Source organism: Cetorhinus maximus, unplaced genomic scaffold (assembly GCF_964194155.1).
Source record: "Cetorhinus maximus unplaced genomic scaffold, sCetMax3.hap1.1 HAP1_SCAFFOLD_188, whole genome shotgun sequence".
NCBI lineage: Eukaryota > Metazoa > Chordata > Chondrichthyes > Lamniformes > Cetorhinidae > Cetorhinus > Cetorhinus maximus.
In genome coordinates, this window is record NW_027596168.1 from 260,439 (window position 1) to 285,192 (window position 24,754).

Here is a 24,754-nt window from a genome sequence, read left to right on the forward strand (position 1 = left end):
GTCTGGAGATTGTGACATTGGTGTGACAGCTCTGGCTCAGTGGGTAGTGCCCTCGCCTGTGACTCCAAAGGTCATGGATTTGAGTCCCACTCCAGGATGTGAGTAGAGGAATCTAGGCTACACTCCAGTGTAGTACTGAGGGTGTGCCGCATTGTCAGAGGTGCCATCTTTCGGATACAACTTTAAACCAAGGTTTAAACCTGATCTCAGATTGATCTAAATGATCTCATGGTACTATTTCGAAGAAGAACAGTGGAGTTATCCCTGATGCCCTGGCCAATGTTTATCCCTCAATCAATATCACAAATAGTCATGTATAACATTGGGGGCTTGCTGTGCACTAGCTGTGCCCTGTTTCTTACATTACAGTGACGACACTTTGGAAGTACTTCTTCGGTTGGAAAGTGCTTCGGGATGTCCAGTGGTCGTGCAAGTCTTTCCTTTTTGCCATTTTCTGGCCTTGTGGTTAAGAATTTGGCAGCACAACCAGGTTCGTTTCTCTCTTCAAACACTTCTTATGTGCTAATAAAAACTCCTTAATGTTTCTTTTTATATTGACCACCAGTCGTTTCTCATAGCCCTCCTTGCTTTCCTAATTTATCTCTCTAAATTTTCTTTCTATTTCTTTTATACATCTCAAAGCTTTACCATGCCTGCTCCCTCCCCACCGACTCCCCATATTTATCATTTATATGGAACTGAGTATTTTACAAACCTTTGTCACCTTACTGGGAGCACTTTTTAACATGAAATGCTGCTGATGCCCATGTGTTGTCTGATATTAAGGGGGAGAGAAAGGATTGAATTATCAGCTTTATAAGCGGAAAGCATATTGCTAAGTGAGTCATATTGAAGGAATGCAAACAGTGACTTTGAAGATACAGTTGCCTGTCAGTGCAGCATGGTAACTGTGATGCATGAAAATTCTTAGAAATCTTTGCAGTAGTTTCCAGTTACTGTGGTGTATTGCATCTATAGTGAAAGCTCACTCCAGGACCCTGAAGAAGCAGCACTCCCAGTGAATAACAGCAACGTTGTCACACTCGGCTCAGGGGTAATGAGAAATCGTGTTTTTGTTTAGTCTGCCTTCCTTCTGCTGTTTGATGAAAACAGTTTGATTCCACTTTGCACAGTGTTTTTTAAAAAAAATATACTTTATTCATAAAATATCTGGAAGAACATTCCAAACCATTTCAAAATCACCATCACAAAAGTACAATCAGATTCAACTTTTACACATGTATCACAAGGTGCATCAATACAATCAATGAATATTATAATCATTTCAATATGGTCAATGCAGACAATCAGACAATGGTATTGGAATAAAAACAAAAAGCTAAAAGCTACTGCGGATGCTGGAAATCCAAAACAAAAACAGAATTACCTGGAAAAACTCAGCAGGTCTGGCAGCATCGGCGGAGAAGAAATCAGTTAAAGTTTCGAGCCTTCATGGCCCTTCGGCAGAACTGAAGCATAGTTAGAAGAAGGGAGAAATATAAATTGGTTTAAGGTGCGGTGGGGGGGGTGGTGGGGGGAGAGAGAGAGACATTGAGGGTGTGGTGATTGTGGAGATGAGCAGATAATCAAAAGATGTCACAGACAAAAGGGTCAAAGAGGTGTTTTGTCTGAGAAAAGTGCTAATTAAGAATGGAGGACAGGATATTCAAAGTACAGCTCTAGTGGGGGTGGGGTGGAAAGGCTAACAAGGTTTTAGTTTTAGATTTAAAAATAATGGAAATAGGTGGGGAAAGAAGAATCTATATAAATTATTGAAAAAAAAGCGGGGGGGGGTGGCGGGGGAAGAAACGGGGTGGGGATGGGGGGAGGGGGAGTTTAAGTAGGATATTTTTGGTATGCTGTAATAGCAGTTCACTAATGGTGTTCTCAATCAGCATAATGTAGTAACGTGTGGTCTTCTGATTTTTCATTTACTCAAGCAGAGAGGAGATTGAGAACAGTTTTTACAATTAAAAAGTTATTTCTACCTCTGCAACCTCTTCTAACTCTAAACGTGAGCTCAAAGCCTGCTCTCTCTCTCTCTGTCCTCTTCTGCAACCACCCTTCCATAGAACCATAGAAAAGTTACAGCACAGAAGGAAGCTACTCAGCCCATCTTGTCCATGCCAGCCCGAGGACACCCAGGTGCCCTTTCTAATCCCACCTTCCTGCACCCGGCCCATAGCCCTGCAGCTTACAGCAATTTAGGTGCAGATTCAGGTACTTACGAAAAGAGTTTAGAGTCTCTGCCTCTACCACCAACTTGGGCAGCGAATTCCAGACACCCACTACCCTCTGCGTAAAAAAGGTCTTCCTCATGTCCCCACTACACCTTTTGCCACTTATCTTGAATCTATGTCCCTTTTCTTTTAGACTTGTTACAACCTCTACTTCAGAAAGAGCTTCCGGTGGACTGGGCCCTATAGTCCAGCCCCTCTGGCTTGTTTGATTTGATCAGTCAATCAGTGATGTACAGCCTGGCATCACACAGGCACTGAAATTCACACACAACGTTGCTCAATCATATGGTAGGCAGAACATCTTTCTGGATCGACAACAGCATACTGCTAGTAGTAACTATCACTTGTGTAGCCACTGCATGGTAGCAGTGTGAAATGGTTTACTTAACCTGTTGTTCAAATTTTTCAGATACTTTGCTTTTCCAGGGTAATCTGAGGTGGACCTGGCACTTTCAGGTCTGAAAAAGGTGGCCTTTAGCCCATTTGCAAGTTAGCGCAATACACAGTGAACAGTTATCTGATCAGGATAGCCATTGTCCTGCAGGATAGCCATTGGTGTGCTGTATCCCTGCATCAAGCTGCAAGGTGAGCAAATGGTTAGGACCCTATTTGCAAGATTGTTGATAAGGCCGATCTTTTAGCCCATGGAGCTAAATGAATCCCAACATGTATATTGACTGGTGAAAATAGGCCTGTAATAGACAGCAGTGGAGAACCTGTTAGCAGATTTCTCAACTAGCATGTTGAGGAAAGCACGTTAGACTGCTCTATCTGAAGTGAATTTGTTAAGCAAGCCTGAATTGGAAACTTGCTGGCTTGAAAATTTGAATGGATTCTTTGAATCCAACAAAACTGAGCTTAAAGGGACAGAACTGTAGCTGCAAAACACACACCCTCTGAAAAAGTGACTATAAATGTCAGAGCATCTATCGCACTGCGGAGTGAGAGTAATCTGGATGTTGGCAAGCCCAGAAAGCTGACAAACACAAATTGTATTTTGGTTGTTGTCATTGTTCATGTTAATGAGCAAAGTGTGTTTGGGTGGGCAGAGGGAGGGAGGGAGGGGTTTGGGTTAACGGAGAGAAATACTAGAAGGATTGTCCCTGATGACTTGTGTTTAAGGCAATATATATAGAAAATATATTTAAAAGGCTGCTGCGAGAGCGTATTGTAAAGCTAGACCCATCTATTGCACATTAATATTTTAAACTATCTGGAGGACTGTGTGAATAAATGACGAACCATTATGTGAATGTTATCTTTCTCTCATTTGGGGAGAAGATCTGATGGGACATGGGGGGAGGAGGAGGTGAGAATGCCCAGATCAGCTGAGGAGCTTTGGTCTTTTCCAAGGATCAGCACCTCCCTGTGGCTGACACATTAAACAGTATCTAAAAGGTGATGTGTCCAATTGCCTGTAAAACTGTAACATTTCAAACTGTTGTGGAGATGCAGTGTCATTTGGGAATAATTCTGAACAGAATAAAATCTGCTGATCTCAAGCCACTTGAATAATGTGATTCTCCCCCAGTGTCACTGAGAATCAGAGAATGGGTACAGTGCAGAACAAGGCCATTCAGCTCATCACGTCTGTGCTGCCTCCCTGAAAGAAAAGTGTCACTGCACCATGTTTACCCCGTAGTCCTGTATGTTCCCCTTTTCAGATAATAATCTCATTCCTTTTTCAATGCCTTGATTGACCCTGTCTCCCTAACACTCTCAGGCAGCGCATTCCAGATCCTCACCATTCGCTGTGTGAAGAAGTTTCTCCTCATGTCGCTGTCGCTTCTTGTCAATCACCTTAAATCTGTGCCCTCTGGGAATGGGAACAGTTTCTCCCTATCTACTCTATCTAGAACCCTCATGATTTTGAATACCTCTATCAAATCTCCTCTCAACCTTCCCTTCTCGAAACAAAACAGTCTCATCTTCTCCAATCTATCAATGTAACTGAAGTTCCTCATCCCTAGAACCATTTTCGGGAAACTTTTCTGCACTCTCTCCAATGCCTTCACATCTTTCCTAAAGTGTGGTGCCCAAAACTGGACAGAGTACCCCAGCTGAGGCTGAACCAGTGTTTTATACAGGGTGATCATAATCTCATTGCATTTGTACTCTCTGCCCCTATTAACACAGCCCAGAATCCAGTAGGCCTTACTAACCACTATCTCAACCTGTCCTGCAACATTCAATGGCAGGTTTACACATATACCCCCAAGTCCCTCTACTGCTCTCTTATCACCTCATCAAAAAATTCAAGGAAGTTAGTTAAACTCAATTTTCCTTTAAATCTGTGCTGGCATTCCTTAATTATTCAATTAATTATCATTTGTAGAAGCCATACCAGCACTCTAACTATTTCTCTGCCACTCCCTGCCCCCACCCTTTTTGTCACCAGCAGGTCCCCCCCGCCCCACTCCCCCTGCTCTCATAGTCACATGCTTTCCCCCACCCCCACAAAGTCCAAGTGACCCTCATCTTAATTCTTTCAAGATGGTCACCCCACATCAGCACCCTTTTGTCCTGTCATATAAATTGTGATTATTTGAAATTTGGCATTCTTGTGTTTGTCCTGATGAGTGCAAGGCAAAAAACTTCAACAACATGTCTCTCTTTTTGGCAAGATTCATGTCCTGTATGACCAAGTGACAGTTTGTACTGAGCTGTCCCAAGAGTTTCTGAGTGTAATCAACTAAAATTTGACACTGAGCCACAAAAGGAGATGCTAGTGGTGAAAGAAATTTGCTTTAGAGGGCACCTTCAAGGAGAAGAGAGAAGTGGAGAGGTAGTGTGGTTTAGGAAGGAAATTCCACAGTTTCAGGCCTGAGTGGCTGAAGGCATGGCCAGCTGTGGTGGGATGAAGGAAGTGGAGGATCCACAGGATGCCAGAGCTCGAGGAGTACAGAGATCTCGGAGGGTTGTGGGGCTTGAGGAGGTTTCAGAGATAGGGAGGAGTGAGGACATGGAGGGATTTAAATGCTAGGTTGCGAATTTTAAAATTGGAGTAGTGTTGGGCTGAGAGGTCAACGTGTGTGGGAGTGTTGGGAGAATGGGACTTGATCTGAATTAATGAGTTTTGGATGAGCTGAAGTTTATGGTGGGTGGAAGGTAGGACACTGGCAAGGAGTGGGTACAGATGGTCAATTCTAAAGGTACAAAAAGCCTGAATGCAGGTTTTAACAGCAAATGAATTGAAGTTGGGACAAAGTTAGGCGATGCTGATGGATTAGGTATAACAGCTTATCTTGGGGTCAGATAGAACTCCAAGTTTGTAAATAGCCTAGTTCAGCCTCAGATGGTTACCAGGGAGAGGGATGAAGTCAGTGGCTAGAGAACAAAAATAATTATGGGGACTGAAGGCAATGGCTTTGGTCTTCCCAGAGGAAAACATCTCAGCTGCATCAAGCTGGAAGCACAGCACTGAGGCAGTGGAGGGGACGAGAGTGTTGGTGAGGTAGATCTGAGTGTTGTCAGTACACATATGGAACCTGACCGTTAAAATTATCACACACCAGTGTTAAAGAATGTAGTGTAATGTAACACATTTTAATTACTACAACAATGCAGGCATTAAAGCTGTGATATGGAGAGAATTTATAACTACGGTCATACTATACAGTTTTTAAAATTCTTTCATGGGATCTGAGCTTTAAGGGCAGCATTTATTGCCCATCCCTAATTGCCCATCCCTAATTGCCCTTGAGAAGGTGGTGGTGAGCTGCCTTCTTGAACCACTACAGTCCATGTGGTGTAGGTACACCCACAGTGCTGTTAGGGAGGGAGTTCCAGGATTTTGACCCAGCAACAGTGAAGGAACGGCGATATATTTCCAAGTCAGGATGGTGAGTGGTTTGGAGGGGAACTTCCAGGTGGTGGTGTTTCCATGTATCTGTCGCCCTTGCCCTCTTAGATGGTAGTTTGGGTTTGGAATGTGCTGTTGAAGGAGCCTTGGTGAATTCCTGCACTGCATCTTGTAGATGGTGCACACTGTTGCTACTGTGCATCGGTAGTGGAGGGAGTGAATGTTTGTGGATGTGATGCCAATCAAGTGGGCTGCTTTGTCCTGGATGGTGTCAAGCTTCTTGAGTATTATAGGAGTTGTACTCATCCAGGCAAGTGGGGAGTATTCCATCACACTCCTGACTTGTGCCTTGGAGATGGTGGACAGGCTTTGAGGAGTCAGGATTCCTAGCCTCTGATCTGCTCTTGTAGCCACAGTATTTTTATGGTTAGTCCAGTTCAGTTTCTGGTCAATGGTAACCTCCAGGATGTTGATAGTGGGGATTCAGCGATAGCAATGCCGTTGAATGTCAAGGGGCGATGGTTAGATTTTGTCTTGTTGGAGATGGTCTTTGCCTGACACTTGTGAGGTGCAAAGGATATCACTGCACTGTACAGCACGAGTGGTTTAGTGTGCACTGTCTCCATTTGAAAATCATTGCACAGCATGCAGACTAAGGCGCAGAGGGGCTTCTGCATTAGGGGAATATAAAGTGTGTGTATTCATTCGCAGAATCTCACCGTGCAAAAGGGGCCTTCTGCCCATCGAGTCTGCATCGACACGTGAGAAACCTACAAATTGTGGAGGGGGCAATTCATCCCTAACACTCTCCATTATTATTCTTCCTCCTCAGTTTGAATTGCTGTCTGGTAAGTTATCTACCAGTGCAATGCGAAGAGGTAATTTCCTCCTTTTTAAAGCACACTGTAAGACCAAGATTACAGGAGGCTGGATCAGAGAAAGAATGAAAATAAAGTGAGAGACATAAAGCAGTGAATGAAGTTTGTGCCCTTTATGATCCACTTGATAAACAGCCTTTACTGGGCCCCTCTGGGAGGTTGGGGAGGAGAACTGGAGTTTTCGTTTAGTAATCCTAGTAAGCGCCGTACATGTGATGTATCTGAGCTAGTCTATTTTAAGGAGTTGAGGAGAATTTGTCTGAGATTTCTTTTTAAATTGACCACGTTATTTTTTCTGGGTCTTTTTGCACTCACCTGGAGTTGGCATAGTTAGGAGCGTGAGATGCTGCTGAGTGAGATTATTATCATTGACTAAATCACAATGTCTTCCTTTTCATGTTCTCTGGTGCTATAGATAACCTGCTGGATTAGTGTACTGTCAGACTTCATCAGAGAAAGGGAAAGATCAGCTTATTCATCAGGAAATGTAGATCAGTCTATCTGGTGCTTGGGACTGTCTCCTTTAAACAGACTATTGTTGTACCATGTCCCTTTTTGACATTAACTAGGTTTGCATCTGCCAATGTCCTGAGTTGCAACATTGGTGCAAATTTGGAGAGAAACAATAATTTTAAAACTTTCCCATACTCTTAAAGTCTGGTACATCATTGTGCTGTGTTTTCAAGTTTCAGGGAGCTGTTCAGTTTGGTGTTACATTCTTCTCTTTGATGTAAGCGCACCAATCATATGACCATTGGTGAAACAATGAAGTGGGTTCTTTATTTGCAGATAAGATTATTATACACGCAATATTAGCTGCGAGGTTGTATTAACATGTCTGACTTCTACATCTGCTGCTGTATTCCGAGTACAGTCATGGGATGACGACATCACATCCTGCCTTGGTGGTAGTGATTGACAGCACTTAAATACACTTCCTTAAAGGTACATGCACATCATAACAGAACATTTTGGATCTCATTGTGTTATCAGGATTTTCCCCAGAGCTGACAGGAAGCTGATTGCCGATGGGCCTGCACATTCAATACACAGTAACCTGTTGTTAGAGGGAGAAAAGAAGGAAAGAATTTGCATTTATGTAGCATCATTCAGCTCCTCGGGACATAAAGTACTTCACAGTAAAAGAATTGTAAAAAACTAGAATATCTATAACAATTTCCACTCCTATACACACAAGATTGCTGAGGCTGAGCAGAGCAGGGGGCACCTGAACTTTGAAAATGGAGATAGATTTTAATTTACAGGGTATTAATAATAATGGAATCAAAATGGATAGAGGAAGTTAAGATACGAATCAACCGTGATCAAATTGAACAACAGAACAGACTGGAGGGTCCGAATGGCCTCATTGTATTGTGTAAGTAGTTTGAATGCAAATCTACATGGTCTATTCTACACAGATTGCTGGAGAAACCGCCTCCAATATTCAGCAATTGATTGTTTCCTTTCCTGAAGGTGCATTATTTAAGTATGTCTCTTTATTCCCTCCCTAGGCTGCCTGTGGGAATGCAATTCCGAGAATAGCAGAGTATAATGCCTGTCTAAGAGTGAAAGCATTTTCTCCATGAGATGAGTCAGAGTGGTGGCCCCCGGGTGGTGGAGACGGGACAGTGTAACAAGTCACCACCACTGAGCAGCCACAGCCAGCAAAGCCTCAGCCTGCAGCCTGAAAGGATGTGCAGCCCAGAGACTCTGCCAGCAGCTCCCAAGATGGGAGGGCAGACTCCAAGTCCACAGCTTGCTCTGTGCATTGACGGTGACTGGGAGAGCCGCGAGGAGCTACGACTGCGAGAGCTGGAGGAAGCTCGGGCGCGGGCAGCCCAGATGGAGAAGACGATGCGCTGGTGGTCAGACTGCACGGCCAATTGGCGTGAGAAATGGAGCAAGGTACGGGCGGAGAGGAATAAATCCAGGGAGGAAGTGAGGCAGCTGAGACAGAAGCTGGAGGCACTCACCAAAGAGCTGACTACCGTGAAACGTGAAAAGCAGGAACTGTCCAATGAAAATGAGCAGCTGAGGCTGGAGGCTGAGCGGACAAAGAGCAGTCAGCACGGTGAAGGAACATTGGATAATAAACTAGTCTCTGAGAAGGAGAGTGAGAGTTTAAATCCAGAGCATGAACCAGTACGAGACCTGGGAACCGAGAGAACTTCCAGAAACAAGGTCAGTTCTCATAACATTGTGATGGTGCTGTTTGTGCAGCTTGTGACTGCTTATCAAGGGCTTGTCACTTATTTATCTGAAGTTTCCAGTGTTAATGTTTACGTCTTTTTACCAATCAGCCGTCACTGCCACTGCCTGAACTTGCATCTTTCTCCAGTTTCTCTCCTATCTCCCCACATGCCCTCTCCAATCTCATCTTGTCCATGAGACCCACCTCCTGCTCCCTCACACCTACTTGCACTAAACTGCTGCCCATCCAACATCTCTTCTGAGTCCACAATGTTCACTGATGTTGTTAACAATTCCCTTTTCTTCCAGGTATTGTCGCCCATCCTGTCAAATCTGCCTCCACCATTCCCCTTCTCAAAAACCCACTCTTGACCGCTCTGCCTTTGCAAACCCCCGCCCAATCTCTACTCTCACTTTCCTCTTGATGTCCTTGAATGTGTTGTCGCCTCCCAAACCTGTTCCCATCTTTCTCGGAATTCCATGTTTGAATCTGACCAATCAGGTTTCTCCCTCTGTTACAGAACTGAAACAGCTCTTATCAAAGTCACAAATGACATCCTGTGTGACTGTGAGAAAGAAACTTTCCCTGGTCCTTCTCGACCTGTCTGCAGCCTTTGACACAGTGACCACACCATCCTCCTCCAACCCCTCTCCACTGTCGTCCAGCTGGGTGGGACTGCTCTTACCTGGTTCCACTCCTGTCTATCCAGTGTGGCATTAATGAAGTCATTGTACAAATAATTAATCATGCTTGGAAAATACACTAAATTTTCCCACATTTGTTCCTACCTTCTGGCTCAAAAAATACTTTTCCTTATCAACTTGCAAAGTATTACAAACCTCAATACTAAAGATGTAATTTACTGACCATGTGGCTGCAGAAAGCATTACAATACAGATTTCCAGCGGAAGTGCAAGGAAAATTATGATCTCGATGGAGACCAATAACTGTGAAAAAGATATTTAAACTTCAGCTAATAGCTGAAAGAATTCACATTTTAAGATGTTTACAGTAACAAATGACTAAAACATTATTAACCAAGCACTACCTTTGTGGGCAACTTATAACTTAAACCACAGAATGGAATACCCCCTATTTATTTCTATCCCAACCGAAAAAACACTTCACAGATATACTTTTCACTGGCCTTTATGTAGACATTCTATTTTCTGAGAATCAATCCAAGGTGATTCTTAGCTCGTGAGGGTTTACTCTTATTCTTTTCTTTTCTCAGTCTGGTAACTGTTTTTTCTGGAGACTCTCCTTCCAGCCTAAGCTAGGCAGCTCTCCCAGCCACCTTTTAACTCCCCACAAATTTAACCTTTTGAATCCGAGTGCGAGCTTCCATCTGCATTCCTGAGCAGTGAACGATAGAGACTTTTTTGGCCTCAAGTTGCTCCCTCCCTCCCAGATCCAGTCAGACTCTCAAAAAAACCTGTGATATCCACTAATGGGCTAGGAGAGCCTGTAACCTGATCTTTACAATGGCTTCCTTTGCATCCTTCCCTATGGCAACGTGAATCACATGGGCCTTGTATCCTTGAAAGCCAAACGCTCTTTTATCTTGAAAATAAGTGGACAGGTAGGTTAAGTCACAACTGTTTACAACCTGACATTCTCAACACTTTTCTGGGACTTTGGAGACTCTCAGTCTTCACTATTAATACACAAGCCACTGCCATTCTCTCCAACTGTAAATAACTTTTTACCTTCTTCCCAGTAAAACAAGCTAATCCTTTCTTTGATCTCTAGCAATCCTGTCTTACTGACAGGCAGACTTCAGAACAGATCATGTGACCCCCTTCACTTTGCCTTAAATTTAAAGACACATTCCAAAAACATAGCAATCTTATAAACCCGCTCATTGGAACAAAATAATAAGCATCAAATCAGGAATTCTCCCAGTCACAGCTCATCTTGCTCAGACTGTGACTCCCCTATTAGAGTTCATCTGTCTAGTACCCTAACTATCGAAGTTCATCTCTATTACTCTGATTATCGAAGTTCCTCTCTCAGTACCCTAACTATCGAAGTTCATCTCTATTACTCTGATTATCGAAGTTCCTCTCTCAGTACCCTAACTATCGAAGTTCATCTCTAGAAATCTAACCATTGAAGTTCATCTCTCTAATCCTCCAACTATCCGAGTTCATGTCTCCAATAGTCAGTCGAAGTTCATCTCTCTAGTGGTTTAAGTATCGAGCTGCATCTCTTTAATACTCTAACTAATGAAGTTCATCTCTCTAGTACTCTAAGCATTAAAGTTCATCACTCTAGCATTCAGAGTTCATCAGAAAACATTGCCACACGGCACTGCTTGGAACCATAGGAATCTGCTCCACCAATGTCTGGTTTACTTTCTCACATGTCCTTGTGTCTTTGACACAGCATCATAGAATGTTACAACCCAGAAGGAGGCTATCTGGCCCAATGTGCTCTTTTGCATCTAATTAATCTGATTCCTCTTGCCCTTTTCCCTTATCTCTGTAAATTATTTCCCTTCTATGTATTTATCCATTTTGCTTTTCAATGTTACTATTTAATTGTCTTCCATCACCCTTTCAGACGTTCCAGATTGTAACCCACTGTGTAAGTAAATCCTTCCTTATGCAGCCTCTGGTACTTTTGCAGCTGATTTTTTACCTTCATTCTGTGTTTCCTGGTTACTAACCTTTCTGCCAGAGGAAACAGTTTCTTCTTATTTACTCAATCATGATTTACATGATTTTGAACACCTCGATCAAATCTGTTCTTCAACTTCTCTGCTCTTTATATCAAACAATCCTAACGTTTCCACTCTCGAAAGAAACTGAAGGCCCTCATCCCTGGTATCATTCTAATAAAACTCTTCCGGACCCCCTCTAATGCCTTCACATCCTTCCAAAAGTGTTGTGTCAGAATTGGATGAGATGCTCCAGCCGAGGCACAAGCAATGGTTTCTTCAAGGTTTATCATAACTTCATTGTTTTTATCCTCAATGTCTCTACAGAGCTAAGGCTCCGATATGTTTTTAATTGCTTTCTCAGCTTCTCCTGCCACCTTCAATGATTTGTGTACACAATCCCCAGTCGCCCTGTTTCTGTATCCTTTTTAAAGTTGCACGAGTTAGTTCATATTGTCTCTTCTCCTTATTCTATCAGAATTTTACTCTTTACTCTTTACTCTTCTGTGTGTTAGCTTTCATCTGTCACCTGTCTACCCATTTTAGCAGTCAGCCTGTGCTCTCCTCAAGTCTGTTACTATCTTATTCACTGTTTACTACAAATCAGAATTTTGTATTCACAGCAAACTTTGAAATTATTTCTGTATGCTCGAGTCCAGATCATGAGTACTTCTCAAACTGCAGACTTGAACTAGACTTATGAATGTCCCAGTTCTTTATACCCAATTCTCTTTCCTTTCAGGTGTTGAGGAATGCAACCTCCAACAACTCATGGATGCCAGCGCCCCTCCAAATCTTTCTCTTCACTTCCCTCTGATCCCATCTCTTCTTCTAATCCTACCTCTTGCTATGTGTACACCATACTCATTGAATGACCTGTACTTAACAAAAGACTCAGTTTTATCCCCTTCAATGAACTTCAAGCTCAGCATGACTTTGAACTCTTCTTCCATCACCTTTGCGTCCCTGCTTACTTGTTTGTCCACCCCCCCCACCGACCATTAGACAATTTCGCCCATCCCCAGTATTCATTCTCCCTCCACCTGAATCCCTCCTTCTGGCCTCTTGCCCACTCTTGATCTTTTCATTGAGAACTGTGTGATATTGGCTGTCTTAATTTCTCTGCTGTCCTCATTAACTCTATCCCGTCTCCCTCTGAACTTGCTGCACTCCGTTCTCTCAGGTCCAACCCTGACTTCATTATCAAACCTGCCAATAAGGGTGGTGCTGTTGTTGTCTGGCAGAGGCTGAGCACCAACTCTCAGACACTTCCTCCTACCTCCCCCTGGACCATGACCCCACCACCGAACATCCAACCATTGTTTCCAGGACTGTCACTGACCTCATTTCCTCTGGAGATTTTCACTCCACAGCTTCCAACCTCATAGTCTCCCAACCCCACACAACTTGCTTCTACCTCCTTCCCAAAGCCCACAAACAGGACTGTCCCGGTAGAACCATCGTGTCAGCCAGTTACTGCCCCACCGAACTGATTTCTTCCTATCTTGATTTTATTTTCTCTTCCTTTGTGCAGACTCTTCCCACATACATTCATGATTCTTCTGATGCCCTACGTCATTTCAACAATTTCCAGTTCCCTGGCCCTAACAGCCGCCTTTTCACCATGGACGCCCAATCCCTTTACACCTCCATCCCTCACCAGGACATTCTGAGGGCTCTCCGCTTCTTCCTTGAATGGAAGCCCGACCAGTCTCCCACCACCCTCCACCATCTGCCTTGCTGAACTAGTTCTCAACCTGAAGAATTTTTCCTTCAACTCCACTCACTTCCTCCAAATAAAAAGCATTGCTTTCCGTATGAGTCCTAGCTCTGCCTGTCTTTTTGTGGGGTATGTGGAACATTCCTTGTTCCAAATGTACTCTGAGCCTCTCCCCCATTTCTTTTCCTGATACATCGATGACTGTATTGGTTCCATCTCCTGCTCTCGCCCGAAACTGGAAAAATTCATCAGCTTGCCTTCCAATTTCCACTCTTCTCTCACCTTTACATATGACCCATTTATGTATACTCTCCGTCTTGTCAGCAAACCAGCTCTTTGTCCATGCTAATTTCTGTAATATGTCAGCAAGAACTCCATGCCTGTAAAGCACTTTGGGATATCCTCATGTTGTGAAAGGTGTGATATAAATAAGAGTTCTTCTTTATTGCACTTAAAGTGTTAGATGAAGAAGCATCTCTAATAAATGGACACCGAAAGTAATGTGCCAACAACAGACTGAAGAATCATACGGACTCGAAATGTTAACTGTATTCCTCTCCGCAGATGCTGTCAGACCTGCTGAGTTTTTCCAGCTATTTTTGTTTCAGATTTCCAGCATCTGCAGTATTTTGCTTTGATGCTAAAATAATGTGAGTTTGACGTCTTTAATTCACAGCTATAGTAATATTGAGTGGATTGAGTCTGCAGCTTAAAGGAGCAGTGAGCTACTATGGTAGGAGTACCTATTCCATGGGCTATCATTTGTTAATTTATTCTGCAGGAGGTTGAGTTAATGGAAGCCATTATGAAAAACAAGCAGGAGAACACAGAGACATGGGACCAGCGCAGTACTCAGAGTGTGCGCACTTCACTCAGCCGCCACGAGAGGAACCGCATCCTGTGGGAAGAGGTGACTGTAATTGAAGAGGATGCCACCAAAGTCACTGCATTACAGCTGCGTTTGGATGAGTCTCAGAAAACCCTGCAGAAAGAGAGGGAGTAAGTGCAGTAGGTCCAAAGTACCTTTTCAGTAGTCAGTGCCTCTCCATCTTTCTAAGAAGCATGTTGTTTGCTGGGCTGTCCATTATTAAAGTGTCAGCAGGTTTAAGTCCCATTCTAAAGATCTGATTGAGCCAATAATCCAGGCTGACAATCCAGTGCCGTACTTGGGGACTGTCACGTTGTCAGAAGGGTGCATTTTGCATGTGATGTAAAAACTGGGCTTTGTCTGCCATCTCGGGTGCAAGTAAAGCATCCCATGGCAATATTTTGAAGAAGAGCAGGAGAGTTCACCCCAATATGTATTCCTCAACCAACATCATGGAAACAGTTTATTTGGCCATGCCTGAGCAGTTCTGGGCCCATGCCTGAGGAAGGATATATTGGCCTTGGAGGGAGTGCAGTGTAGATTTACCAGAATGATACCAGAATTCTAAGGTTAAGGAGAGATTAAACAAACCAGGGTTGTAATATCTGGAGTTTAGAAGGTTAAGAGATGATCTGATAAACATTTTCAAGGTATTTAGGGGAGTAGGTGGGCCCGATAAAGAGAAAATATTTTCACTATTTAGGGAGGTGGATATTAGGAAGAATAGGTTAAAAAATAGAAGCCCATGGCATTCTAGGGGAACATAGCATGCTGGGTACAAAATGGGCTCAATGGCATGAGACAATGTGTAATGGTTTAGAGATGTTTTCGTGACTGGAAGGCTGTTTCCAGTAGGGTTCTGCACGTCTCAGTACTCGGTCCCCTGCTTTTTGTGGTATATATTAATGATTTAGATGTAAATGTAGTGGGGGAATGATCAAGAAGTTTGCAGACAACATAAAATTTGGCCACGTGGTTGATAGCAAGGAGGATCGCTGTAGACTGCAGGAAGATATCAATGGACTGATAAGATGGGCAGAAAAGCGGAAATGGAATTCAACCCAGAGAAGTGTGCGGTGATGTATTTGTGGAGGTTAAACGAGGCAAGGGAATATATAAAAAATGGGAGGACACTGAGAGGAGTAGAGAAAGTGAGGGACCTTAGAGTGAATGTCCACAGATCCCTGAAGGTAGCGGGACAGGTTGATAAGGTGGTGAAGAAGGCACATGGAATCCTTTCCATTATTAGCCGAGGCATAGAATATAAGAGCAGGGAGGTTATACTGGAACTGTATAAAACACTGGCTTGGCTACAACTTGAGTACTGTGTGCAGTTCTGGTCACCTCATTACAGAAAGGGTGTAATTGCTTTAGAGGGTACAGAGGAGATTTACGAAGATGTTGTCAGGACTGGAAAATTGCAGTTATGAGGAAAGATTGGATAGTCTGGGGTTGTTTTCCTTGGAACAGAGGAGGCTGAGGGGAGACTTTATTGAGATATACTAGATTGTGAGGGGTCTGGATACAGTGGATGGGAAGGGCCTATTTACTTTAGCAGAGAGGTCAATGACTAGGGGGCATAGAATTAGTGATTGGTAGAAAGATTAGAGGGGAGATGAGTACTTTTGTTTAACCTAGAGGGTTGTGGGGTGTGGAACTCACTGCCTGAAATGGTAGTAGAGGCAGAAACCCTCAACTCATTTAAGAAGTGGCTGGATATGCACAAGGTGCCATAGCCTTCAGGGCTATAGACCAAATGCTGGAAACAGAGAGTGGGCTGGGCTATACAGCCAGTACAGACGACACGAAGGGCCAAGTGGCCTCTTTCTGTGCTGTAAACTTTCTATGTTTCTATGGATAATCTAGAAGTTAGAGCCAGAACTTGCATGACTGAAAATTGGGAACAATTCTACACGCTAAGGGTGGCAGAAGTTTAAAATGGCAATTAATCTTAATTTTCAATCCAAGATGGTTGGGTTTTAATTTTGAGAAATATAGGATAGGGGACAAGGCAGGTAAATACAGTTAGTTCAAAGATCAGCTAGCATCTCAGCGAATGGAGCAAAACGTGTGAGTGGCGAAATGGGTCCTCTTGTTCCTATATTCCTCAAGGGAGCATCTTGCAATGGAGTGAGGGGGCATGTGAGGGGAAGGTGTTGGGGTATATGAGGGGGTTTTGTGAGGGGGGAAGTTAGGGCTATGAGAGGGGGGAGGGTAAGGCTATGAGAGGGAGGAGGGTAGGAGTATGTGAGGGGGTGTGTGAGAGGGCAGTATAGGGGTGTTTGAGGGGGGGGAGTGTAGGGCTATGTGAGGGGGGAGTATAGGGGTATGAGATTAGCAAGTAAAGTTAAAGATAACCCAAAGATGTTTTACCAATACATTAATATTAAAAGGTCTTTTTAAGGAAAAAATGGGACCTATCAGAGATGAAGATGGAAACTTATGTGTAGATGCAGAGGCTGTGGGAAGGGTTTTGAATGAATATTTTGTCTCCGTGTTTACAAAGGAAAGGGAGGATGTAGATATCATAGTCCAGGAGGAACACTGCGAGATATTGGACGGGATAGTCATAAAGAGAGAGGAAGTACTCGAAGGGTTGAAATCCTTGAAAGTCGATAAGTCACCAGGGCCAGATGGATTATTTCCGAGGCTGCTGAAGGAAGTCAGGGAGGAGATAGCAGATGCTCTGAGGATGATTTTCCAATCTTCACTAGATACAGGGGAGGTACCGGAGGACTGGAGAAATGCAAATGTAGTTCCATTGTTTAAAAAGGGATCAAAGGAAATGCCAAACAATTATAGGCCAGTTAGTCTTACTTTGGTGGTGAGCAAATTAGTAGAATCAATTCTGAGAGATAGGATTAACTGTCATGTGGAAAGGCATGGACTAGTCAGGGATGGTCAGCATGGATTTGTTAAAGGAAGGTCTTGCCTCACAAAATTGATTGAATTTTTTGAGGAAGTGACAAGAAGGGTTGATGAAGATAGTGCAGTGGATAGTGGATTGCGTACATGGATTTTAGCAAGGCATTTGACAAGGTCCCACGTGGCAGATTGGTCAGGAAAGTAAAAGCCCAGGGTAATGTGGCAAACTGGGTAAAAGGTTGGCTTTGTAACAGGAAACAAAGGTTAATGGTCGATGGGTGCCCTTGCGAATGGAAAGTAGTCTCAAGTATGTGTTCCACAGGGCTCGGTATTGGGACCCTTGCTGTTTGTGTTATATATTAATCTTTCTACCAATCACTAATTCTATGCCCCCTAGTCATTGACCTCTCTGCTAAAGTAAATAGGCCCTTCCCATCCACTGTATCCAGACCCCTCACAATCTAGTATATCTCAATAAAATCTCCCCTCAGCTTCCTCTGTTCCAAGGAAAACAACCCCAGACTATCCAATCTTTCCTCATAACTGCAATTTTCCAGTCCTGACAACATCTTCGTAAATCTCCTCTGTACCCTCTAATGCAATTACACCCTTTCTGTAATGAGGTGACCAGAACTGCACACAGTACTCAAGTTGTAGCCTAACCAGTAGTTCCAGTATATAGTTATATAGTTCCAGTATAACCTTCCCTTGGTGGAGAATTCTAGAACCAGGGGACATAGATTCAAGATAAGTGGCAGAAGGTGTAGGGAGGACATGAGGAAGAACTTTTTTACGCAGAGGGTAGTGGGTGTCTGGAATTTACTGCCCAAGTTGTTGGTAGAGGCAGAAACTCTAACCTCTTTTAATAAGTACCTGGATCTACACCTTAAGCGCTGTAAGCTGCAGGGCTATGGGCCGGGTGCAAGGAAGGTGGGATTAGAAAGGGCACCTGTGTGTCCTCGGGCTGGCATGGACAAGATGGGCTGAATGGCCTCCTTCTGTGCTGTAACCTTTCTGTGGTTCTATGGGTATGTGAGGGGAGTATATGAGGGGGGAGCATATGAGGGGGGAGTGTAGGGGTATGTGAGCGTAAATGTATGGGTATGTAAAGGGGGTATGTGAGGAGGGAGTGTGGGGCTATGAAAGGGGCTGTGTGTTGGGGGAGTGTAGGTGTCAGGAAGATATAATAAATTTAATAATGTTGTGGAATTTATTGTAAAGCAGAGTAATAGTGGGGCCTGTGTATGTATACGTGTGTGTGACAATTGAATTAAAGGCAGCTGGCCTGAAGGCTTTGATGTATCAGAAGATAAGCTAGATTTGAAATGCTAAGCAGGTAAACTTTTAGAATGTGAGGTATAAAGTGAGCATTTGCATTTTTAAATCAACCAGACTAATTTGAACTCAAAAGGAGCGGGGAAGGGGGTGGTGAAATGTTACACCTGGCCAGGAGAAGTTAAGAAACAGCGTGTTTATTTTTCCCAAGGATTACTGGTAAAATTGGCACTATGATAGACTTTTATTTTGAGACAGGTAAAGTCCAAAGACATAGTGAAACAATGGAAATTTGCACGCAAAGGGGAAAATGTATATAAAGGAGAGAAGGCTGTGTGCAAGGGAAGACATTCTAAGGGAAGGGGCGTGTGAGGGGGGAGGGAAGGGGTATGTGAGGGGGAAGGGGGGAGGGAAGGGGTATGTGAGGGGAGGGAAGGGGTATGTGAGGGGGAGGGAAGGGGTATGTGAGGGGGGAAGGGAAGGGGTATGTGAGGGGGGAGGGAAGGGGTATGTGAGGGGGGAGGGAAGAGGTATGTGAGGGGGGAGGGATGGGGTATGTGAGGGGGGAGGGAAGGGGTATGTGAAGCGGATATGTGAGGGGAATGTAGGGACGTGTGAGGGGATGTGTGGGGTGAGGGTAGGGATATGTAAGGGGGAAGGTTGGCGAATGTGAAGGGGCTATGTGAGGGAGGGGAGTGTGGGGGCGTGTGAGGGGGAGGGTAGGGGCATATGAAGAAGGGTATGTGAGGGGAGTATGTGAAGCAGGTATGTGAGGGGGATGTATAGGGGTATCTGAGGAGATGGAGGGGGGGGCTAGGGGTTTGTGAGGGGGAGGGTGGGGGTAGGTGAGGAAGGGAGAGAATAGGCCTAAGTGAGGGGGGAGGGTAGGGGTATGTGAGGGGGTAGGGTAGGGGTGTGAGGGGAGAGGGTAGGGGTGTGAGGGGAGAGGGTAGGGGTGTGTGAGGGGGAGGGTAGGGGTTTGTGGGGGGGGAATGTGAGTGCGGAGTGTAGGGGCATATGAAGGAGGGTATGTGAGGGGTGGAGAGTAGGGTATGTAAGGGGGAGGGTAGGGGTGTGTGAGGGGGGAGCGTAGGGGTTTGTGGGGGGAGTGTAGGGGTATATGAAGGGGGTAAGTGAGGGGTGCGGGTAGGGGTATGTGAGGAGGGTGGGTAGGGAAGTGTAAGAGGGCAGTGTAGGTGTATGTGAGGGGGAGGGTCGGGTTATGTGAGAGGGGAATTTGAGGGGCAAGTATAGGGATATATGAGGGGTGAGTGTGGGAGTATGTGAAGAGGGTTTTTTATTTATTCATTCACGGGATGTGGGCTTTGATGGCTGTGCCAGCATTTATTGCCCATCCCTATTTGCCCTTGAGAAGGTGGTGGTGAGCTGCTTTCTTGAACCGCTGCAGTCCATGTGGTGTAGGTACACCCACAATGCTGTTAGGGAGGGAGTTTCAGGATTTTGACCCAGCGACAGTGAAGGAACGGCGATATATTTCCAAGTCAGGATGGTGAGTGGTTTGGAGGGGAACTTCCAGGTGGTGGTGTTCCCATCTATTTGCTGCCCTTGCCCTTCTAGATAGTAGTGGTCGTGGGTTTGGAAGGTGCTGTCTAAGGACCTTAGGGGAATTCATGCAGTGCATCTTGTAGATCGTACACACTGCTGCTACTGTGCATCGGTGGTGGAGGGAGTGAATGTTTGTGGATGTGGTGCCAATCAAGTGGGCTGCTTTGTCCTGGATGGTGTCAAGCTTCTTGAGTGTTATGGGAGCTGCATTCATTCAGGCAAGTGGGGAGTATTTCATCACACTCCTGACTTGTGTCTTGTAGATGTTGGACAGGCTTTGTGGAGTCAGGAGGTGAGTTATTCACTGCAGGATTCCTTGCCTTTGACCTGCTCTTGTAGCTATATTATTTATATGGCTAGTCCAGTTCAGTTTCTGGTCAATGGTAATCCCCAGGATTATTGATAGTGGGGGATTTAGTGATGGTAATGCCATTGAACATCAAGGAGCAATGGTTAGATTCTCTCTTGTTGGAGATGGTCATTGCCTTGCACTTATGTGGCACGAATGTTACTTGCCACTTGTCAGCCCAAGCCTGGATATTGTCCAGGTCTTGCTGCATTTGGACATAGACTGCTTCAGTATCTGAGGAGTCGCGAATGGTGTTGAACATTGTGCAATCATCAGCGAACATATCCACTTCTGACCTTATGTTGGAAGGAAGGTCATTGATGAAGCAGCTGAAGATGGTTGGGCCGAGGACGGTACCCTGAGGAACTCCTGCAGTGATGTCCTGGAGCTGAGATGATTGACCTCCAACAACCACAACCATCTTACTTTGTGCTAGGTGTGACTCCAACCAGCAGAAAATTTTTCCCCTGATTCCCATTGATTCCAGTTTTGCTAGGGCTCCTTGATGTCACACTCAGTCAAATGCTGCCTTGATGTCAAGGGCAGTCACTCTCACCTCACCTCTGGAGATCAGCTCTTTTGTCAATGCTTGAACCAAGACTGTAATGAGGTCATGAGCTGAGTGGCCCTGGCGGAACCCAAACTGGGTGTCAGTGAGCAGGTTATTGCTAAGCAAGTGCTGCTTTGATAGCATTGCTGATGACCCCTTCCAGCGCTTTACTGATGATCGAAAGTGGACTTGATTTACAGATTTCCAGCATCTGCAGTATTTTGCTTTTTATCAAGAGTGGACTGATGGAGCGGTAATTGGATGGGTTGGATTTATCCTGCTTTTTGTGTACAGGACATCCCTGGGCAATTTTCTACATTGCATTCTACAGTGTTTTAGCTGCACTGGAACAGGTTGGCTAGGGGCACGGCAAGTTCTGGAGCACAAGAGTTCAGTACCATGGCTGGAATATTGTCAGGGCCCATAGCCTTTGCAGTATCCAGTGCCTTCAGCCGTTTCTTGATATCAAATGGGATGAGTCTGGTGGGGTGGTATGAGCAGCTGGGGACTAAATTAAAAAGCAGAACAATAAAGGTAATCACCTCTGGACTACTGCCTAAGCCACAATGAAATTGGCGTAGAGTAAATCAGGTTGGAGAGTTAAATGCGTGGCTCAAAGATTGGTGTGAGAGAAATGAGTTTTGATTCATGGCACAATGGCACCAGTACTGGGAGCTGTACCGTTTGTACGGTCTACACCTGAACAATGCTGTGATCGGTGTCACAAAGTTATTAATGTATATAATATTGTTGGAAAATATTTTTCTTTTAAATTAGAGGTTTAGTCTGTGGGTGTGTCTTAATTGGATTAAAGCCAGCTAGCCTGGCTTTGATATGTACTAGTTTTAAGATGTAAGCAGAGAGGTAGGGTGCATTTGCATTTTTTGAATAGAGCATTCAGGAAGTTGGGCGAAAACTGACACCTGTCTAGCATGTACCAAACAATATGTTTATTTTACAAATAAAATTGGTACTATGAAAGGGGTTTTATTGTTAGAGAGGTTGAGTTGAGAGGTTGGTGATACAATAAGAATTTACATTCAATGGGCAGTGGTAGGTATAACTTCAGTTTTCGGGTGTGCAGAGCAGAGGCAATGTAAGATCAAAAGGCCTCCAACTGTCTCCACAGGAACCAAAGTGAAAAGAACCTCATTTAATTTCAGCAAACATGCTTTGCCTGGTGTTTGGTTAAGCCTATGGGTTGCTGTTGCTTTAATGGAGATTAGTTTGTGAATTTGTTAAAAGTTATGATAGTAGTAATTTGAAGCCATGTGTATACATATTTTAACCTGTGTAAATTAATAAAATGTTTCATTTGGTTTAGTGTAAAACCTCGAGAACTGATGGTCTGCTTCCTGAATTTAGAGTCGCATCTCAAACATAACACTTAAAATTATAGGTTATGACAGTTGTTTAAAGTTTTCCTCTGGGATTTTTAAATAACTCAGCTGTATTGGTCATAGCAATCGGTGTTCTGGCAAGCCCTATAATTCGGACTGTAGAGAGTGCTTAATCAGAAAGGACAAGGCAACAGTGAAAGGTAATGATACAGATAATTTTTTATTTATTCGTTTATGGGATGTGGACGTCTCTAGCTTACCGCCACCTTGAGAAGGTGGTGATGAGTTGCCTTGAACCACTGCAGCCCATGTGGTGTAGGGAGGAATTGGAACCAGAGTGTGACAGTAAGGGCCAGAGTGCACAAAGATCTATGTGGACCAGCAAATAAGGTCAGAGTAAGCTAAAACTGTAAAAAGACAGAATTATTTCCTGTTTACCTGAATGCACGCAGCGTTCATAACAAGATGGATGAATTGATGGCACAAATAGAAATAAATGAATATGATATAGCAAAAACAGAAAATGCTGGAAATACTCAGCTGACCAGGCAGCATCTGAAGAGAGAGAAAAACAGGGTTAATGTTTCAGGCCGATGACCTTTCAGCAGAATCAGGTATTCAACACGTGCATGATGGGCCAAGTGGCCTCCTCTGTGCTGGACTGTTCTATGATTCTGTGAAGATCTTTCAGGAGGATTGATTTTACACTTGTGGTGAGAATATTGACCTTGTGTGGTGTGTACCGTATTGATTCTGATCTGTGCTTGAATGCATGTGTAATCCCAACACAGAGGATCTGAGGAGTGAGTCCTGAACTTATCTGAAGCTGTATGAGCTGCAGAACCTTTTCTAACTTAATTATTTGGACAGAATTGGGAAGGTTGAAGCAGTTAGGAACAAACATCGGAGCAGGAGTAGGCCATTCAGTGCCTCCGAGTCTGATTTGCCTCTCAAGTAGGTCAAGGCTGATTGTCCATCTCAGCATTATTATCCCATGCTACCCCCACACCCCCTGTTGTCATTAGTGTCTAGAAATCAATTTCTGTCGTGAACATATTCAATGATTGAGCTTCCACAGCCCTCTGGGTTAGAGAATTTCAAAGATTCACTACCCTCTGAGTTAAGAAATGCTTCTTCATCTCAGCCCTAAATAGCCTGCCCCTTATTCTACAGCCACCGACACCACCCCACCAAGTCGGGAAACACCCTTTCTGCTTATACCCTATAGAATTTTGTAAGTTTCAAAGCTTCACTGAGATCACCATGTTTTTCACTAGTTTCAAAATCAAAGTATTGTTATCCTGCAAATGGGTATTCTCATGTACTATGAATTGTTGTTCCCTTTGAAATTTGGAATTCTTGCATCTGTCCTGATGAGTGCAAGATGAAAAGCTTCAACAGCATGTCTTTTTTTTTAGCAATACTCAAATAAGTTTGAATTGTAATGACTGATTTGCAGCAATTTCCTTATGGGTGCTTTTTTTTTTAACCTCCTTAGGGACAAGAGTATGCTCAGTAAACACATTGAGAAGCTGGAGGCAGATGTTACCCAATGGAAAATCAAGTATGAAGAGCTCAATAAATCCAAACAGGAGGTAGTTAAACAGGTAAGATGAAGAGCAGTAAGGAGCCACCTATAGGTACAGGCATTCATTTATGTATACATCTTCCGAGCTAAAATCTGTCTAAAATTAGCCGCTCACTTTCAATATTCAACATAGTGCGCGGTTTTTCATCTGTTGATCTGGTTTGCATGCTATTCCACTTGTATGATTACAGCCAGCAGTATCAGATACTCTGGGATGGATTTTCATGAAGGAGATGGGAAGCATGTGCCGGGAAAGTTGCCAACCCTGCAAAACTGTCTCTGTAATGGAGGCTTCTGCCTGTCATATTTTTGTTCCAAGAAGGCGAGGATGGGATGGAGTCAGGCCCGCTGGCTCCTGAGGCAGGTCCAAGGCTGCAGTGGAGGTGGGCAGATGGTGAGGCTGGACAATGGCCCAGTTATAATGATGAATGTCAGGCCCTCAAACCCTCACCACCCTCACCCACGCCACATGCTCCCCCATTCCCTTCCACATGCTCCCCCATTCCCCTCCACATGCACCCCCATTCCCCTCCACATGTGGCCCCATTCCCCTCCACATGTGGCCCCATTCCCCTCCACATGCGGCCCCATTCCCCTCCACATGTCCCCCATTCCCCCTCATACTCATGCTGTTGCATACACCATGCCACTTCATACCTTGATACCCCTTCATACTCATGCCCACTCCATACCCCCCTTATACCCGATCCATGCCCCCTCACCATGGCCCCTCCATGCACCCTGTGCACCCTTCACATCCATTCACCCAGCATCTGCTATGGGCAGACCTGAGGAGCCATTTAATGGTCATGGGAAGGTTTTGAAATGTACATGGAGAAATTAAGCGTCGAGCAGTC

The 24,754-nt window shown here is 44.3% G+C and overlaps 1 protein-coding gene across 5 annotated transcripts in view; it reads left to right on the forward strand.

Moving 5' to 3' along the window:
- LOC144672993 (coiled-coil domain-containing protein 102A-like) overlaps nt 1–24,754 on the forward strand; it is a 447,451-nt gene that overhangs the window by 96,079 nt on the left and 326,618 nt on the right. For 4 of the 5 annotated variants that reach the window (XM_078534991.1, XM_078534993.1, XM_078534994.1 and 1 more), the window contains 3 exons: nt 8,435–9,104; nt 14,278–14,495; nt 23,808–23,916. In XM_078534991.1, the coding sequence (XP_078391117.1) occupies nt 8,511–9,104; nt 14,278–14,495; nt 23,808–23,916 (921 nt within the window). In that variant the 5' untranslated portion in view covers nt 8,435–8,510. Of the gene's footprint in view, nt 1–8,202; nt 8,299–8,434; nt 9,105–14,277; nt 14,496–23,807; nt 23,917–24,754 lie in introns of those variants that run through there. The other variant, XM_078534995.1, reaches the window with a different exon arrangement.